Source organism: Gossypium hirsutum, chromosome A10 (assembly GCF_007990345.1).
Source record: "Gossypium hirsutum isolate 1008001.06 chromosome A10, Gossypium_hirsutum_v2.1, whole genome shotgun sequence".
Taxonomy (NCBI): Eukaryota; Viridiplantae; Streptophyta; class Magnoliopsida; order Malvales; family Malvaceae; genus Gossypium; species Gossypium hirsutum.
Window position 1 is genome coordinate 44,234,548 of NC_053433.1, and position 21,460 is coordinate 44,256,007.

General features: G+C 31.8%; 1 protein-coding gene across 1 annotated transcript in view; it reads right to left on the minus strand.

Moving 5' to 3' along the window:
* Positions 1–3,599: 3,599 nt before the first annotated feature.
* LOC107959978 (vacuole membrane protein KMS1) overlaps positions 3,600–21,460 on the minus strand; it is a 29,411-nt gene continuing 11,550 nt past the window's right edge. The window contains exons 4-8 of the mRNA XM_041078856.1: positions 20,788–21,087; positions 20,167–20,324; positions 4,648–4,764; positions 4,168–4,350; positions 3,600–4,082 (exon numbers count right to left, since the gene is read on the minus strand). Of these exons, the coding sequence (XP_040934790.1) occupies positions 3,924–4,082; positions 4,168–4,350; positions 4,648–4,764; positions 20,167–20,324; positions 20,788–21,087 (917 nt within the window). The 3' untranslated portion in view covers positions 3,600–3,923. The remainder of the gene's footprint in view (positions 4,083–4,167; positions 4,351–4,647; positions 4,765–20,166; positions 20,325–20,787; positions 21,088–21,460) is intronic.

Sequence of the window (21,460 nt, forward strand, 5' to 3'; positions counted from 1 at the left end):
TGCATGTTCACATAGTCATTCATTTTCTCGAAATGCCTGTTGAACCGTTCAGAATCAATAAGGATACTCGGATAGCTCGGAAAGCTCATACAATGCCAACGTCCCAGACGTGGTCTTACATGTAATCAAATATTGATGCCACTATCCTAGAAAAGGTCTTACACAAAATCAAATACGATGCCGATGTCCCAGACATGGTCTCACACGTAAGTCATAAATCGACGCCAACGTCCCAGAAGTGGTCTTACAAGAAAACACATATCGGATCCTATGTCATGACATATGTATCCTAACTATTCCTATGGTTCGTACGGGACTTTTCGAACATCGAAACTTTGTCGATACATTCTCAGATATCTCATACTCAACTCATATAATCATTCATCATTGTTCAAGAGCATATAAACAATAATAAGTCAATTCAAACACATTTATTTGTATATTGACTTACCTCGTACGGATTTGAACGAACGAAATCGACCACTAGACGACTTTTGATTGCCCCTGATCTAATTCCATTTTCTTTTGTTCTTCATCTAAATAAATTTAAATTTAACTCTTTATTCAACAAATCATTCAAATCAATCCATAAACACACATTTAAGGCATTTTACAAATTAACCCTCACATTTTCACATTTTAACACTTTAGTCCCTAATCACAAAAATCACAAAATATAAAAAATTTCCATATACACATGCTTAGCTGAATTTTTATATAGTTCATACAAGTCCACATATTTCATTTATTTCACATTTTAGTCCCTCAAAATCTTATTTTTACAATTTAGCCCAAATTACTCAAATTTATCAAAAATTCAAAGACAAAACATGTTAACCCAACATCAAGCTTCCATTTACTATCATCAAACTTCATAAAAATCATAATTTTATCAATGGAATAACTCAAAATTATCAAAAAAAATCAGAAATTGAGACATGGGCTTGATAGAATACAGAGTAACAATCACAAAAACGTAGAAATTATCAAAAACTTAACAAAAATCATACCTAAATCAACAATCACAAGTGCCGAACCCTAGTTGTGTTTTTTGTTCTTCTTTTTCTTTTGTATTTTCAGCAAGATGAACATAAAATGGCCTAATTTTTGGCTTTGGTTTTATTTAATTAACCATTAATTAACAATTACCAATTTTGCCCTGAATGAAAATATTAACAAAACATTAACATATAAGGCCATAAATGTCCATTCATTCTTTCAATGGTCAATTATCAACATAAGGACCTCATAATTAATAAGCCATATCAAATAGGCACTTTAAACAAATAGCAAGCCACTTTTACATTTTACTCGATTATGTCCTTTTATCAAATTAAGCACACAAACGATCAAATTTTTATACGAAGCTTTTACACATACTAATTCACATATAATAAGCACGGAAAATAATATTAAAATATTTTTCTGACTTGGATTTTTGGTCCCGAAACCACTATTCTAACTATGGTCTAAACCGGGTTATTACACCCTTAGTCTTCATTTGGCCCCTAAGGTTAATAAAAGACTCAAAATACACATTTTATTGAATTTAAATAAAGTAATAAAAACTTAACTAAAACCTAACTAAATTGTTTGTATTCAAGCTCCTCAAATACGAAAACTAGTTTAATATGATACACTAAATTATGGGTGATCACCTTGTCACACGGCCATGTGTCCCCTATTTACACTTTTTACTTTAATTTTTGTAAAAGTTTCAAATTAGTCTAGATAAGTTCCTGGGTTGATTTAATATTTTTGTATACTCGATTAAGGCTCAATTATGATTGATTATCATTGAATGATTTTAATTATATTATATTATGAATTGTTTGATCAATTATGTCGGTATAGTGGATAATGTTGATATTTTACGATTGTAATACCTTATAGCTCAGGCAAGTAACCAGATTGAGTATTAGGCGTTACATATTTGGACGAGTTAAAGTTAAAAAACATGAAGACCAATTGAGTTGAAATTGAAGACTTGATGATTGGTTAATTGCGGAACAAGTTAAGTCACTTTCTATGATTGAAGACTTTGGATTACACTGAGAATCTTATGGAATTATTATTCTATTATGTCCTTTTAGCTTTACTTTATAGAAAAGTGATTAGATTATAACTCTTATGTAAGCTAAACTTAAAGTAGTATATAAGCTTAAGTTTTATCTAGGTTGAAAAGTAACTAAGAGATTAAGAGAGTACATATATGTTCAAGTTAGGAACATTTTATGTGTGCATTGTTTCTGTAACCCATCAAGAAAGTCTCTTGAGTTGGAAAGCTAAGTTGTCAAGGGGAAAGCTTAGTGGGAGTGATCTAGCCTTTGTACAACAGTGAGATTGCTAAATTGGTGAGTCTTAGAACAATGTTAGGACTTAAACCATTGGTTGTACTGTGAGAAAGATAGTGGATCATTGCTCCGAGCAAGACCCCACAGACATAGACTCGAATTGTGTAAACACTCTCGGTGTTCATCTTTACATTTTCACACTTTTGATTTCGTGGTTGAAATTGTGGCCACGGTTCCAAGCAATATTTAGCCACAATTTCTTGTTTGGAAAGCAAGTATCCCTCGTCTCTTCATATTTAATATATACACATTCATATATGTAATTTATAATTTTATTAATAATACAATATATTTATAATATTTCAAGTTCTTAATAAAGGAAGAGTAAATGTAATATATATTAAATATATATATTTATCAAACAAAAACATATTTTGATTACGCAAATATGCTAAAATGAATTATTATATGTAAAACCAAAATGAAACGGTTTGAATCATTTTGATTCATCGTGATTTTCATATTTTTTTATAATTGAAAAAAAATATTATTATTATCTATACTATTAATAAAACCTTCATTGAGTTAATGTCACAAGTGAATTAATGTCACAGGTTAATCGATACTAATAAAATTAGAAAATTATGAAAATGTACTTTTATAATTAAGATAAGTCATAATATTTGAGGGTATTGCAGTGGTTCCATTTTAACAAAAATCAAGAAAATATGCATATAATCAAGAAAATATGTATATAGTGAGATTCAAACTTGTACCAAGTGAATTAACAAAACCTTAAATTTATCGCTTAACCAAAACTTTATTTTATTATTTTTCATTTTTTTTAATATGCACGATTTATTATCTCTACCAGTTATATATCTATACTATTAATAAAACCTTTGACTCATAATTACTGACAAAATCATGATAAATAATTGTAGTACATTTAGTATTGCTTATGCGAGCTATTTAGATGTCAAAATTTTGTTTTACTAGTAATTTAATCTATTTTTTTTATTTTAATATCGTACATATTTTAGTGTTATTATGATTAATTAGTTTCAAATCATCTATTTCTTTATTTATTTTATTTTATTTTTAAATATATATTTATCATTTAAATTTATGGTTTCAGTATTTTTAAATATATATTTATCATCTAAATTTGTGGTTTCAGACGCTGATTAGATTTCTAATGCAGTAACGTAATGATTTAAGAAAATATATTAAAAAATCCATTAGTGCTTGAACTGAAGCAAATCTTTCATTGTCCACAGGCTAATTAAGAGTAGAAGATGGAAGGAAAGCCAAAATTTGAAGTCTTACATTGCGAAAGAATAAATTTCCAAGTGTCAAATAGCTCTTAACAATGGGAGAAAAACAAATATTACTGCCAGCATTACACAGGAATTATAAAAACCTGTAGCTTCTATTTGTCTGTGTACCTATTTCCTTTATACAAAGCTCTATAAGGGGACTACATAGTGCAATGGTTTGTTGGGGAATTGCTTTAATGGTAAATTATGAAAGAGCGGTAACATATAGTGAACTATTACTACCCCTAAACGAATAATAAAGTAAAACGATGACCGAATGCCAGTATACCCGCTTCATAAATTCGCAAGCTTAATGTCTCGAAGCAGATACCTTCTTCGCAAGCTGCTTATCTTGCTGCTTTTTCAGATGGTCCTGAGCAGTCGCATTGACAATCTTCACAAAGAAGTTCATAAGCATAAGCCACACAATAGTGTTCCAGATCGAAGCAAATGAAAAATCGCACTTCTCCTGCAGAAGAGATTTGAAATCTATTTTACAGAGTCGTTTTAGAAGACTAAAATGGATATATATTTTTTACTGATTCAAGGGGTACCTTGACATTTGAAGGGACAGGATGTGGGGCAGCTAAGTACTTTTCCTTTACGGCATGAAGTTTTTCTGTGAGTGTGGGCAAGTAAGAATCAAATCCAGGAATGAGGCTACTGAGAACCCAGATCAGTTCATTCTCTATCCAGTCCAGAAGTTGATTATTACAGACAGAGATAATAAAAACCGTCTGCAGAGAAGGAACCAAATAGATACTAATAAGATGCTTGCAAAAAATTAGGATAATTTAACTTTATTGATACAATTAACACACAGAAGTTTGTTTTTTTCAGATAGGTGTCATTTCCACCTGAATCTTTTCAGAGTGGTGACATTCTCGTTAACACCGTAAGCAAAATTAAAACAATGAATTTATAATAAGACCTTCAACTTCACGGGTAGAAACAACTTGATTCAGTAGAAATAAAACAGTGAAAGGGAACCGAGGCTCTGCTTGTATGGTAAACACAAAGAAAACATCACAAACCTGTATGTGAGTTTTAATAATTGCCTTCCCAATCAAAGTTGCAAGAAAGAACTTCCAAAACGGAATCCCAAATTGTCCACACATGATGCCAGCAAGGTCAAATAAAGGATTTGGGACCTGAAACATGGTTCAGTCCATCAGCAGGTTTACATGATAAAATCAATCAACAATGGCATAAATAGCATTTATAAACTGTGAACTCATATGGTCTTAAATGGAAATAACTAATGAGACTTGGTGTTCAAATGCCATTGAAGTTTCTCGATTAGGCTCTCTCAACGTAATGCAACACTTCGTAATTAGCTTGTTTTTTATCAACAAAATTTTATATCTTGAGACAGATTATATAGTATCTTTTAAGATACAAAATTTATAAAATAAACAAACAGCACCGTACAACAAAATATAGATAAAGTGTACAAGATATTAAGGCTTAATTATTGCTCAAGTGTACAAGATATTAAGCAATGCCATTCAAATGCAACACTTCAACATAATGCAACACTTCGTAATTAGCTTGTTGAAATTTCACATGAAATTTATTTTACCAACAAAATTTTATATCTTGGGACAGATTATATAGTGTCTTTTAAAATACAAAATTTCTCCGTTACAAGAGCTGCTATTTATAGACTTGAGATTATTGCTTAAGTTTTCATATACTCCATTTCGTAAGCATTTTTATTATTCTTTTTAAGTTTACGTCATGTATTCTTAGTATTTGACCGTTCTCAAAAAATTGTACTTACATATTGTTTCCGATTCTTAGACAAAGCTAGTGTACAAGATATTAAAGCTTAATTCTAGAACAAGATTTGATTTCTTTTATTTCTTTTCTCTTTTAGACTGTGTAAGCATGTATATAAAGGCACACCATAAAGTTGAATATAACACACATTTTCTCATTTCTTCTATATGTTAACTTGCATATAGAGCCTATCTTTATTAAAAAAAAGGAAAAAAAGAGTAAAATCTTTTTTGTCAATCTAGTGTGGGTGAGCAATCTTGTTGGGAGCTTAGTTTTTCTAATATTCAAATTGCTTCTTAAACTGCATGTTTTGTCATCATGTACTATTCCTTATTTGAACAACTGACTAGACAGACCTTTGAATAGTAGTCTGGGCTTACAAGACCGCCTAAGTGCAATGTATTGTTGGAATTTTTTTATTTTGATCTTCATAATGTGTTAGTCAGTTAGCAAATGATCCTCAAGTCATGTTTTAATCCACCCTCAATGATGTTGATTGAATTTGGAGAGAAGGACGAGTAACGAATGGCAATCTCATCTTAAAGGCATCCTTTTCCTTTTTACTTTGAGACCAAGCTAACCGATTTACTTAGATATGAAGGAAATTATGTAATAATTATCGAAGATATTTCAAGAGATAAATTTATCCTTTTATTAAGAGTTTTAAACTTATCAAAATGTTGCTTCAAAGCTTTTGTGTCAGCTTATAAAAGGCTTATAAAAGGTTGCAGGTGATTCTGTGTTCGATTTAAAGTAATGATGTCCAAGAAGAAAAGTCATTTTATCTCACATCCATCTTCGGTGATTAAAGCTTCAAATTCATACAATGATAATGATGTTGATTTTAATAGCCTAGAGGATGCTTTTAAGTATATGTTGAAGAAAATGGAAGTGTTGTGTAAATTGAATGATACTTTGAGAGAAGTTGTAATTCTCAAATGGGAAAAAAGAAAGACCCAATACAATTGTCAAAGAGAAAGATGGTGCAAATTATTGATTTTAGAAAGATTAACGAGATATTTGATGAGACTATCAAGAAAAATGATGAAACAATTGCTAAAACTAATGCAACTTTGAAAGCAAATGAGCAAGATTTAAATGATGCCAAAGCCATTATCAAAAAATATGAAATCCAAAGTGATGAGATCTCTGATGTTGGGAGATCCGAATTTGGTTGTAATGAACCTGATAAGAAACCTATATCTCCTACGAATTTTGTTAAATTTAAAGAAATGATTGCTATTGATCTGCTTTAATTTGATATGTCAAATTAAGCTCTCTCAAGCACTTAATGAGCTTGTTGTCAAGTAGTTTACTAGTCTTTTTTATATTTTTTTATTGATTATTAGATTTTAGTGTTAATGATAGTTTTTCTTACATTTGATCTCTTTTGAAATCCAAATTGACAAAACTATGTTATTAGGAGTCTAAAGGTGGATTTGAACTTGTTTAGGGAGATAACTAAGGTCAAACATCAAGGAGGACCTCAACTATTATGGGGGTCACGATACATGTGTGTCATGACATTGACCCTCTATCACCTCAAGGAAGTGAACTTCAATAAAAACCCAACTTGGAGTAACCTGTGGTGTTATGACACCAAGCCTCAATTACAAGCCCTCAAGGTCGAAACTCCAAACCAATTGTTGAAGTGAAGGAACCTAATGCCTACTGTCATCGAGTTTGTGACACCAATAAGGCTGGGTCGCAACACCAAGTGCCTTAAGCCAAGCTCGTGTCTGCTTCCATTGATGTCACAACACCAAAACCTGGGTGTTGCAACACTGAAGTTTGACAGGTGAAAAAAAAAACTTCATGGGTAATTTTGTGTTCAAACTCAGCTAAATTCATATCATTTTCTTTAAAGGTATTTTTGTTAATGTTAGGGTTAAGGAACCTCATGTATTTAAGACATCTTTATGTCACAACTAATAGAGGGGATCTTTATCATATTTCTGTGAACATCTTTTATTCCCTCACCATTTTTCGCTTTTCAGGTTTTTCCTTTCTTAGCTTAGTAGTTATTTCTACTATTTTATTCTTCATTTTTGCTACACTTTTTGTTTTCTTAAAAAGATACATGAGCCTTCATTGTTATTTTGGGTTTTTCTTTAAAATATTTGATACATTTACATATTGCTAGTTATCAAAAGTGCAAAAATATTAACTTGTGATGTGGACTTGTCAACATTCTTGTTGTCATCATTTTCATCAAAAACATCTTCAAGAGTCTTTAAGCATTTTTAAACCCTTGTCTTTTTATGGTTAATTAATGAATCATTTAAGCATGAAATTGGCTAGACTTTGTATTTTGATTATGAGTAGAAACTAAATTTTATAGTTGTTGGTTAATTGAAATGTTGCATGATTAATTTTAGGGTCAAGGACTAAATTGAAAAAATTAGACTAAATTGAATAGGCTTAAAAATCTTAAATTGATAACTTTATGTGAACAGTTAGATAGTTAAGAACGAGAGGAAATCCTATTGCAAACTAATTTGATTGTCCCAATTTAGTTTAGTGAGGTTGAGAGATAAACTAGATTAAATTGTCTAATTAAGTAAAACGGTGACCAAGAGTTTAAATTGAACCAATTAGGAGTTTGAGAAATTTAAACCCTTGCTCCAAGAATTAATTAAAAGCATTGGTATCAAACGACCACTCTATCATATAGAAATGATATTTTTATACTTTTTACTGTTTTTCAATTTAGTCCTCTTAGGTATAGTTTAGCTTAATTAACATTGAAGTATGAATTTTCATAATATAGCACTTAGTTATTAGCTATCTAGACTTCTTAATTGCATGCTTGAGCGTTGTCATTTATCTTATCGCCCAATCTCTCTTGGGTTTGATTTTTGGAATACTCAAAATATTCCATTGTAACACTTATAAATATTATAATTGACTTGTCACACTTGCAGTAAAAGTCACTTTTAAATCCTTAAATTTTGTGTTAATTCTCTATTTAGCGTATGTACACCGTGGCACAGTCAAGTTGTTGGCGCCATTGCTAAAAGGATGTATGTGTGATGAGTTAAATTATTTTAGGTTTTGCCTTCTTTTCTAGGAAGATAATTAGTGAAAGTTAGGTTTATAGATACAATGCTTTATTTTGTGTTAATGAAAATATTTAATATTTCTTTATTGTTAATGTTTTCAATCAAGGAAAACAATAGTTATAACTGGCCAGAAGATCAATTCACATCTGACTAGAGTAGGGTTTCTATGTCTAGCTTAGACTATGATGACAATTATGGGAGATAAGGATATGAGTCTTCTTACGATTTTTATGGTTACACGTCTGAAATCAATAGTTACCATCGAGGGTGGTTAGATAGTGTGTCAACATATGATTCATATTCTTAGTAATCAAATCTAGATAGGGAATTGTATGGTGAAGAGTATATATAAGACGCATATCTTATCACTCACGTTGGTGTGCTTGAGGATAGCATGCCTTCATGTCATGACATGATAAAGACTATGAAAAATCAATTGTCATTAATGATAGAAACTCTTCAATGTTAAACAAATGTGAAAGTTTAGGTGGAAGAATTCGTTGAATCAAATGCTTTTAAGCTTGAAGAGGTGGTCACCTGTATTATTGTTGGTCATGAAAACTCAAAGGTTGATTTTCAACAATAGTTAGAAATTGGAGTGCCTTGCAAGGTTGGATAACATGGATAAAGTCTCCAACTCTATTGACGTAGAGGTAGAGATAAGAATAGATATAATCTTAGATGAAGAAATCATTGAGCTTAAATTGATGTTAAGTGAAAATGTGGAGTTGTCGATGCATTTTCTAATGATTTTTGAACAAGATCAAACTCAAGTGATAACTGAGGATATATGTGAGTATATGAGTTTTCAACCAGATGAAGGAGATAAGGTTCATGTAATGCACTATTCGAAAGAATTTGAGTTTGTGATTCCTGAATCGATCATTCCTCATAAGGTGATATGGAGTTGGCGTTTTGGTACGAGGTGTCTAATGACGTAGATGTCTTGTCGATTGAAGATAAAATGTATGCAAATTACTTGATCAACAGAGTGATATGTATCTTACCAATCATGAACAACCATCGAGTCAAAGTCTCGAGCACTCCTTGGATGTTCTTCTTCGATGGCAAGACTCATCGCCTGAGAAAACTTTTCTTTTAAACTCTTATGCATGATTTTTTATTAATTTGTTCAATAAGTTAGTTTTGTTATTTTGGTAATTTTGTTAGATTTTTCAATTCATATTTTTAATATTAGGTTTTCAACAATTTTCATGTGAGCAACGATTTTGAGTTTGATTGTTGAAAACTAAATAAGTTTTATTCGTATTATTTTCAATGTGGCAACATTCACCTAGAAATATTGCGGTACCAAAGGCAATAAAGCCGTGATGATTTTACATGTTCGTTGCTGCGACATCTATGACAGTCTTGCATTTGAAGCTTGAGGAAAAAAATAGGGTCAGTATCGCGGCATCATGCTAATAAAGTCATAACACTATGGACAGATTGCACTTATCGTTCTAGTAAAGTCGTAACACTATTGACAAATTGCACTTATTGTCGCGACACCAGGAGTACCCATTTTAAAGTGGCGACTTGATTCGTGTTTGACACTGGAACAACCTTTTTTTACCCTATTTACTTCATTTTACTTCAGTTTGTTATCTTCTAAACTACCAAAAAGCTTTCCCTTTTCGCTCGTTCTAAGGTTTCAAAAACTCAATTCTTTTTAAATATGCACTAACCTAGAAATTTTTTGCACTTTATTTCTTCTTTCTTTCACTAGTTTTTGTATTCCATTTCAAGTTGGAAGTAAGAAGCAAAAAAGTGGTGTCCAATGTTCGTCTTCACTTTCAACAACTATCGAGGTTAAGGGTTTCAATCTCTTCACTTTAGAGTATTTTAATATATTTTTGCAAAAGCTGTGTGTTGCATGATTGCTTTGGGTTATTTTACACTTTTCTTATAATTTGTTGAATGCCCATAATGTTTTATATTAGAGTTGGTGTTTGCATGTATATTTAAATAGTTGAATATTGTTCAATGATTGGTTTGAAATTGATAATTGTTAAGGTTAGTTTAGTAGAACATTTTTTTAGACAACGAGAATTTTTTCTTGCTTAAACCTTAAAGGAAATTGGTGATATGAATCCAAAAGGAACAAAAAGGACTAAACCCCATCTAGAAACCCTTTGTCTCCGAGGTATAACAAGGAAAATTTTAATAATAGAGAGGCCAGAAAAAATTTTCTTGTAACTTCAAGGTAGAATGTTCATACTTGAACTTGGATTTGATTCGGCCTCCTCTTTTTGTAATGACATTTGGGAATTAGTCCAATACTACAAGCAGTACGATTTTTTCCTCATTTTGAAGAAACTCGCTACATTCCCATTATATTAGAATTTTATTCTAATTTGAAATATACGAAAAGTAATAGAGTTTTTTCTCAGAATAAGAAAGTTGGCATATCTCCTACTTCTATTTGTAAATGTTATGGTGTTCCATATTTTGAACATGATGATGTTTGAAATAGATACCATAATGAATTTTCTAATAAAAAATAGGAGAGAATGGAAACAACTGTCATATTTTGATTTTCATTTCTCTTTTTACTAGTCAATAATGTTTTCAAATGAGAAAATATGAATGCAACTAATTTGTACTCGGGGAGGCCCAGTACTAAACACTAACACTATCAATGTCTTTCGAGTTGTATTGCTTTACTCTATTTTGTAGAGAAAGAGAATTTTCTCAGGGAAATGGATTCACAAATACATGCGTAAGTGTGTTTTTGAAGGTAAATTTGGTATATATTTCCCACACTTGGTCATGGATTTATGTCTTAAAGCCGAGGTGAAAATGGAGCCAACTGAACAGTTTCATAAACCCACGAAAGGTATTATTAGTGGCACCATTCTTGGACAGTATTGAAAATTGCAACATAAGCAAATTCAAGAGTGGAACCAACGTAAAAAAAAATGGAAGTACCAACTTCCTTACCAAAGAGGAAATCTACAAGGAAGAATCTATAGAAATAAAAAAAAAAGAGAGAGAGCAAATACGCTAGTTAATAAAATACTAAAAAAAATAGGCATTCTATATATTGCATCGTCCAAAAATCATTTTTTATCAGTTGTAACAAAAAAAAACTTCATAGAAGTCAAAATATGAAGAAATATATATGCCTAGATACTTTATTCTATGGATAAAGATATAAATTGATAGATGAAGAAGGATCGTAAAGATTAATTAGCAAGATTTTGAGTCGATGCAATAAATAAGAATTGCTTATTTATGTCATGATATGAGATAAAAATTAGTGGGGCACTGTGGGAAAATGATAGACGGGTTAGACAAAGTTAGGTTTGGGAAAAAGGATATTTCTATTAGATACCGTCATATAGTGTTGCTGAGTGTACCCATGATGTGCGAAGCTTCGAGCTTTGCGGAAGGAATAGTACGGTGTTCAAGCATCAATGTATAGGAATGGCGAAATGGAAGAATGGGTGGAGGAAGAGGAAATTTGGAATTTGATTAAGGCTCCGCTATCTAGGATTGCTGGAAGCAAACTGTGAGTGCAAATCTTTGGGCCTTGCAAGGGGCACTTTGGTGTTCGAGCATCATAGTGGATATAAGATAAGACAATATTGATGGCTTTAAGGTTCCACAGAGCAACACCACGACAATAGTCCTTATAGGGGGCACTTTGGTGTTCGAGCATCATGGTGGATATAAGATAAGACAATATTGATGGCTTTAAAGTTTCACAGAGCAACACCACGACGACAGTCAACAGACTTTATGGGGTGACATCGCGACGACTGTAAGGTCCTTTGGGGCAACACCTCCAAAAGGTTTAAGGTGTAAGACTATAGCTCAACTATGGCAACCAATAAAGTCCACCAAGATAATAAATATGAGCATATGTTGCGTAAGACCATAGCTCAGCTATTACATCATATATATAATCTTCCAAGATAGAAAACATGGGATAGTTTACCGAAATAGTAAACAGGATAGTCCATTCGGACAGTGATCAGGGGATAGTCTATCAGGACAACAAACATGGGGTAGTCTACCGGGGCAGTAAACACGGGATGTAAGGGGAGTAAGACCCTAGTTCAGATACGACAACCAATAGAGTCCGCTAGGACATTAACCCCGGGGTGGATCGTTAGGATGTTATCTACAGGATGTCACATATAAAGGAAGGGTTAGAAAGAAAATGTAATTAATGGAGAGCGGGTTTGAGGAATCCGCAAGACAAAGCAATGGAAGTAGAAAGGGGAAAACAAATTGTCCGAACAATAATCACAAAAGTCGGTAAGGTAATAGGATGGTAACCCAGCAGGAAGCAGTTATGAGAAATGACACGTTAATAGGTGCCTAGTGTCCAAACGAATGAAAGAGGGCTTAATCAAGGATTGTAGACAAGGGCCTATCATGAAGGATCTCTAAAGTGTGCTCAAGGAAACCATGTACACTCATCATGATGGAAAGTATGCCAACTAGTCCAAAATGAATGAAAGGGTTAGATAGAATCCCAATTAAGTGAATTGCCAAAAAGAAAAACATCGAGTGACAGATATGTCTGTCAAGACTATTTTTCTTTAAGGAGAAACTAGTGTGAAAGTACTGGCCAAATGAATAGTTTCGTAGGGAACCGATATATATATAAGAGAAATTGTGAACTCAAATGGCCACTCATACGATAGTTTACTAAGTATTGTAGGCCCAACAGTTCATAACAAAAGGGCATGTTACGCTTAAAAGTAAGATATTGCAAACAAGGTGAGTTACGAGGATATAAACCGATCTTTATTCTAAAGTGGCAAGAGACCTTAGTAGTTATACCAACAAGGGGAATGTTAGTAAGTCCCTTAGGACTAAGGTAAGAAAATGAGACCTTCATGGATTAAACAGATTTGGAAATATCACCAATGGGCGACATAGACAAGGGGCCATTAAGAGTGTAGTCTAAAAGACCACTTTATAAGGGCATGGTGGAGGGAAAAGTCCACACTAGAAGTAATGAAAGAAAAAAAAGTAAAGGAAAGACAGAGTCTACGAATACGACGAGGTATCATTGGAACTGTTGAGACTGAGCAAAGGTTGATTTGGATCATCCTGGAGAAGATCACTTAGTGACCAATCCACTTAAAGATAAGTTCAAGAAAAGAAATAAAGGTCGCCAAACCAAATAGAGAGATTATTTAGAGAAAAACCAAGAAGAGTTCTCTTTTTATTACTCCGAAAAATTTGGGCTAATTCGCTTAATATGGTAAAGAGACTCACTAAGTTCTTTGAACTTACAGAATTTGGTTTATGTATGTAGGACTCATTAAACGAGAAAGGAACAAAGGAAGGACCTAGCCAGACAGCAGTAGATCGACGAGCGATTACTAGTTTGGTGTCACTATACCTAGGGGATGAATGTTTTGTAACTAAAAATTTCCTTAGAATTGAGAGTTTAGATAGTGAACATTTACTCTAATTTATTGTCTCTATTGTAAAAATTTTAAATAAATAGGTAATATAGTCTAATTTTCTAAGCTTTAAGTATGTACATTAACTCGATTCAATTGTGACACCCCATACTCGATTTCGGTGATCGGGTCGAGTAATGGTGTTACAATTAGGACATCATTATTTACTATTGTTAAAAAGATATGTTTACAATTTTATGATCTACCTTATTTGGAATGTTAAGTATTTGTTAGCACTCTCGAAACACCTTTTAGACCTTGAATTGATAAACAAGCTAGTTTTGCTTTTGAGTTGATACTTTCAGATGTTTGGGGGCCATGTTCAGTAGTATCTAAACCTAGATATAAATATTTCATTAAATTTTTGGATGATAATGATGTGATTCTGAGCACCAAGGTTGAATTAAATCTAGTCAAAGTGAAACAAGTTGATGATGGGCTAAATCTCCAAGGGCCACATCTTCTTGTGATGATCAAAACGAGGACTGATCCTTTTGTGATTTTCAATTGGGTCAACAATGGAAGGTCGAACAAAGTGGGTCAAAAAGAGTTTTAAGGGCCTTTGTGTGGACGTGGGGGAACATGTCCAAAATAATCAAATTTTGATTAGGCCAAGATCAAGTCAAATTTTGATCCAAGAGATTGGATGATTCTTTTTTATCGGTTTTAATTAATCAAGAACTTTGTTTAAGTTTATTTTTGTCTCTAAATGCATCTTTAAATTAGTGTCTGTCTTGCATTATTATTCTACATCTTTTAAATTATAACATGCGTTATGTGTTCTACATTTAATAAAGTCATGCATTCTGTAACTCTCATGTTAGTTAAGTATGCATCATAAATAATGACATGCATTATGCAACTCTCATGATTAGTTAAGTTTGCATCATAAATAATGACATGCATTACGTAACTCACATGTTAGTTAAAGTTTGCATCTTTAAATTAAGTCATGCGTTAAGTAACTCATTTGTCCATTTAGTTTGCATCTTAAAACCATACATTTAAGCATATTAGTTAATAAATATCTTTGAATTAATTTATTTATGTGTGTTATTTAATTTGGCTATTATTTTAACGCATAAGTTAAAGTGTGTTTATTTTCATTCAAGTGTTTTAAGTTGAATAAGAATGCGACTAGATTTCAAGTGTTTAATAAGCATTCACTCTTGATCAAGTGACTCTTCAAATACTGTTCGATTTTGGTGCACTTAAAGGCCAATTCATGGCACCAACTAAAGGGAGGACATGCAAAGAATGAAGGCAGGACTACAAACAACAACTTAAGGAGCATTAATCTTCATAAAGATAGTGACCTTTAAACTGTCCATAAATTAATGAAAAGAAATGCCTTTCATCTACTCAAAGACAAGTGAAGAGACATGTTTTTTGGGCTAACCATCAAAGAGTTAAACCGAATCTAATGGTTTGATTTAAGCTAGTTAAATGACCAAATTTGAAAGGTCTTAAGGGAACTTGAAAGGTCATTTGAGGCCCATAAATTTCGTTCTAAGTCATTCATGTAAAAGAAAACTTTTGTTTGAAATTAAATCATATTTTGTGAGAATATTTCTCTCTTGGTTCTTTATTGAACTGTTTGAACTTATCAAACTTTCTTCAAAGTTTGTGGCATTCAAAATTTGTCTTATCACTCCATTTACCATCCCGAGGTGTGACAACTTCGATACGCCAATATTCGAGTATAAGGTCAAGTTTAAACGGGTCGTAGTTTTAATATAGCTACGATTCCTTAGATAATTCAAGTGCTTAGATTAAGATTTCCACCTTTTGAACCATTTCAAGATGATTCTTCAATCAAGTTGTTTTTCGAACCCACAAAGCTTGGGAAATTGCATCATATTCTCACATGACATGGATACTTTTCATGAAAATTTAGTAGGAGATAACTTTCTCATTTCTATGCCTTTTATGTTAAGATAAAATTAGAGTTTGGTGTGTCTACCTAGATTCTACAAGTGATAATGCTAAACAATACTTCTCTAACCCTTTATAGGCTTTCATGACCAAGAATGGGATTCTTCATCAATCTTTATCTATTGACACACCATCCTAGAATGAAGCAACTAAACAAATAACATATATATTTTTGAGATAATAAGAGATCTTTTATTTCAAAAAAAGGTTCCTTAACAATTCTAGGGTGACGTTATTACAATGACTTGCTTTCTAATCAATCTCATGCATTTTTCTATACTAAATGGCAATAGCCCATACAATATTTTATTTCTAGTCCAAGACATTATTTCTAGTGCAACCAAGCATTTTCGAGAGTACTTGCTTTGCAGGATATTCAGCCCCATATCATTAAATTGGATCTTAAATATTTAAAGTGTGTTTTTGAGATATTCCCACCTTCAAAATGGGCATAGGTGTTATAGTTTAGCGTCTACTAATGTTTTTTTTCTTCTCAAAATGTGTACATTATTTTCAGAAACAACTTCATTAGTGGTTTTGATATAAAAAGACGATAATGAGTGGTTCATGTATCCCGTCACATCTCTAAACTCTTCTATTCATCAAACACAAAATCCTGATCCTTTGGCACTTAGTTTATTCCTAATCCTATTACTCTTAATTCGACATAAACATCGATTACTTAAGTTTATTCTAGATGAAAGGGTGCTTATTATACAAGTCCTATATCGACCTTTTTATCATAAAATCTGACAAGTGGTCTGACACATGCACGGATGGGGTGAAATTTATTAAATTTCATTCATCAAAGTTGCCAATTTTCAAGATTAGGAAATCAGTAGACTTGCAACGTCTTTTTGGATAGGATCCAAACATTTCTAGGTTGAGATATCTTCATGGAGTTCGAATATCTATCTTTTAGCTTTGAAACGCACTTTGAATCACTCAATTTCAAGTCTGGAAACTCAAATTATAATCGTTTTAGTGAAGACTGTGCAAGTAAAATTTTTGGACGAAATTATGACGAAAATTACGAACTTTAGGCTTTTAATTTGAGTTTAAATCGTATTAGGTTCGGGTTTTGGGCTAAAGTTTTATTATATATGAGCCTAATATTGTATTTATCAGCTCTTATTATTTTATTAATCCAAATTTTTAATAATTATTAAGTAGTTTAAGTTATTTAGGAGTTTTATATCAATAAGAAAGTTTATTTAGGAGTTTTATATCAATAAGAAAGTTTAATTTAAAACAACTTCTTGTTTATATTAATTAGAGTTCTAATATATTTAAGAGTTTTATTTAGATTTATTTAGCTAGCCTATATATAGACCTTTGCATTGTACACAAGTCATTCATTCAATTCTATCTAACTTGAATTAATAAATTCTCTTTAAGTTTTCTTTTCAAGAATTTCTCTTGAATCTCTTTTTGAAGAGTTTTAATAATCTTTTTATATTGTGGGATCATCTTCAAACTTTTTCTTGCCAATTTTTCTTTCTTGGAGGAGAAATTAGAATCGCTTGAAAGGGGTTGTGGATTTTTCGTGTTTTTAAGGCTTATTAGGACTTCTAAATATCATGTTCTATCTTTCTATCTATCTTCTTTATTTTCTTCCTTATTGTTCTAATCGTAGATTTATTATTCTATTTTGATTATCTTCGTTATTTATTTTAATAGTTTTATCTAACTTGAATTTTGATTGCACTTCAGGTTATGTCAAAATCCAAGTTTCTTTCCAAACGTCTAGAGCCCTAAGTCAAATCTCGACTTTGACAAATTTTACAATTTGCTTCCGCATTCATCCGTCTTATTCCGTACCATGATCTTGACCTTCCTATCTCCCTACGCAAAAGTAAACATCAATGAACCTCTCTCTTTCCAATTTTGTTTCATTCAACCATTTTTCTCTTTTGCCTTGCTCTTTAATTATGTCTTTTGACTCTATTTCTATTTCTAAAATAGTTGAAGATACCTTAAGTCATACTAGCTAACGCGATGTAGTGAAGGAAGGAATAGATGCATTAGATGAGAATGGTACTTGGGATCTGGTGGATGGCTAAACTTAAGCTAGACTTGTTGCAAAAGGATATCCTCATACTTATGGAGTTACTTAGTCAACTACTTTCTCCCCTATGGCTATGCTCATCTATTCATTTAACATATTGCTTCTCGAAATTGGTATTTACATCATTAGATATCACAAATGCTTTTTTTAAGGTAATGTCCAAGAAGAAATGTATATAAAATAACTAGATGGGTTTGTTGCTCAAGAGGAGTATAGAAATGTCTATCATTAAAAGATGTCTTTTTTTATGGATTGAAGCAAAGCCTCTAGGCTTGATTTACCAATTTCAGTGAAGTAGTTCTAGAGTTTTGGCTAAAAACATGTAAATGTGACCACTCACTATTCTGTGGACAATTAGTAGTTGAGATTATTATTTCTTGTGGTGTATGTTGATGATATGTCAATACAAAAGATATAGTCGTAGCTTCTTCTATCATTTTTTTTCTTGCATACCAATTTTCACACAAAAGATTTGGGATGGTAGTACTTCTTGGTGTAGAAGTCACAAGTAGCAAAAAGGAATTTTTTTTTTCTATTTTAGATAAAGTATGTTCTTGACCTACTTAAAAAAAATTTGGAAAGTTGGTAGCAAAACCGTGTAGTATTCAAATGGTACCTGATGTGCGTCTTAGAGATGATGACGATCCTTTTTATGGTTATAAGAGATATTAGAGGATAGTTAGGAAATTAAAACAACTCATTGTAACTCAACTAGATATTGCATTTCTCATAACTTTTGCTAGACAATTTATGCCTACACCTACATTGAAACATTGGTCAAGAGAAAATCCTTTAAATACCAACTATTAATGAAAACAGACCAATTTTGAATTTTCCCAAATTTAAATTATTTAAACATTCCTCAAAAATATTATATTATGATATATACCCTAACATCCTTAAAATAGATATACAAATAAATACATAAAAATAAAAAAACACTTTCATTATATTTTTTCTATTTTACGTGTCCCGAAAGGGCTAAAAATGCTTAAAGCATTAATTTCTTTCTTTTATAGTTTTTTTTTTTTAACTTTGTCTGTATATTGTTCGTCTTTCTTCTTCTCTTTGTCTCCATCTCAATAAGAGCGCTCTCTCTTTGTCAGCAAAACGCGCTCTCTCAATTATGTCAATACGAGTATGACACCCCAAACTCTTGAGTACTTGTAACAAACGTCGGAACATTCATAAACTAGTAAAACTTTGATGCAATAATCAAATTACTCTTTACATCGCCTCAAATCATGTCTATCACGAAACAATCAAACCTATTGAGGTTTATTTTCACTTCATTCATGAGAAAATTTTAGACAACACAATCTTCACTGGATATGTAAAATAAGGGGTCAACTTGTTGATTTATTTACAAAGACACAAAATAAGAATCACCTATGTACCAAGCTAGGTATATAAACAATTATGCGTCAGTTTGGGGGGCAGTGCTACAGATTCTTAGGCAAAGATAGTTGGCATGCTATAAAGCTTAATTCTAGGATACGAACTAATTTGATTTCTTTTATTTCTTTCGTCTTTTATACTATGTAAACATGTCCCCAGTTAAAATATAATACACATTTTCTCCCATTTCTTCTATCTATTAACACATGATTAATTAGCTTAACGATTATAAAAAATTAAGGTTTACTTTGCTCACCAAAAACAAGTGTAATCCTTTGCTTTTAACTATGTAGTTTCTATTTTCTGGTACACTAGTTAAGAACGATATATAGTACTTCAACAGAAATTTGGAGATAACTAGTATAATCTCTACTTATATTATTCTTCAAATGATAAACGAATTAAGTTTGATATTATTTGTGTAATATTTATTTTATAAATAAATAAATAATGAAACAATAAAAGAATTCAATCAATATTTGTATAATTGACAAATCTTATAATTTTATAATTTATCAATTAAAATAGTATTCTTCTATATTTTGAGTAATAAATCTTAAAAAGAAAAATGACAAAAAAAATAGAGATAGAAATTCAAAAACCGACCGATTAATTACGTCTTGACAATATAATTTGATTTATTTGGTTTTAATAGTTTATACGGTTCTTAATATATAAATCTTAGTAAACATTCCAAAAGTGTGGGCATGACCGCAGAGGTATAGGTTTGCACTTTTTCACGCACATGCAAAAAAAGAAAACACAGGGATAACAAAGACAAACTAAGATGCACTTAAAACAAAACGTCAAAAGAAGCATCAATATTTTGCTTTGTTCAAAAATTGGGCTATGAAATGAAAAAAGTGAATTATAACTAACCGAGGCAAGCATTAAAATGGTGAAGAAGTTCATGTGTTGGGAATGGGATAACAACCAACGTTTGATCTGGTTCAGGCGGGTAGCTATGACTCCATTATCCTTACTTGAGGAAGCATCCAATTCTTCCATAGCATTAAATTTACCGCCTGATAGACTAGCTGTATACGTCATAAGATCAATGTAAGACGGATAATTTAACAGTACAGACTAGTAGAAAATCTAATTGGAAATAACAATCCTTAGAAGATAACAAACATTTATTTAAACACAGAAAATCAAAGAATTTCAACATCATAATCACTTTTCAAAGCAGAGACAAACGCTAAAAATGGCAACTACATTGCAATATTAGGCCAATTTGATCAAGAAACAACATTTAAATATTTGAAGTTACGAATCAAAACGAAACTTTAAACGAGAAATCCATGTTTCATAAAGTGTTAAATAAAAACAATAAGCTTCATAATATCTTGGAACATAGGGGGTCAAGGAACATATGGGAGCAATGCTAAAAGGATTAGGGCCAGCTCTTCAAGAAATATGCCCTTGCAGCCTACTAAACATAATTTCTTCTAGCAAATATTGTTATGGCAACAGAAGATATAAAGACAATGCTCCTACCTGCCCTTGAGATGAAGTAAGGAGGAAGCTCCCCAAGTGCAGTCCCAAGACCCCATAAGGTAGCTTCCATTTGCACCTGTGGTAATATGCTGCTGATGGGAACCCTTGACCCCTGTGATGATGAAAACAATGGGGGCCCAAACTCTCCGCAAGATTTGTCTAGCCATGAAGGACCGCTCTTCAATTGTATCGTATCATAAGGAGCACTTTTCAGGTCTGTTCGTCCACATTGCATAGCTTTTATTGTAAAGAAGGCAATATGAGGACCCAAATAAAGAACAAAAGTGTGCAAACCAGATCCTGGTATACCAAATGTGGAGTAGAAAAGTTAAAAGGAACATTTTGGTGACCCAAAACATAGAAAGAAAAAATAACAAAACAGTATTAAAGTGTAATCAGATCAGATTCTAGAAATTTTCTTTAGCACTAAAGTGTACATAGCAGAAACCAGACAAAGGGATATCCTCTCTTTCACCACCTTAAAATTTTGAAAAAAAAAAAGAGTATTCCATGCACAACAATTCTTGAAATACTCATTGAAGTTCTTCCTATATCCCAATTTAGATTAGAGATATAACGCAACTTTAAAAATTAGAAAACAAGAAGAACTAGAAAGAAATACATCTAAAAGATAAGATACATGTTTCAATGATGAAATAATTGACTATTTCCA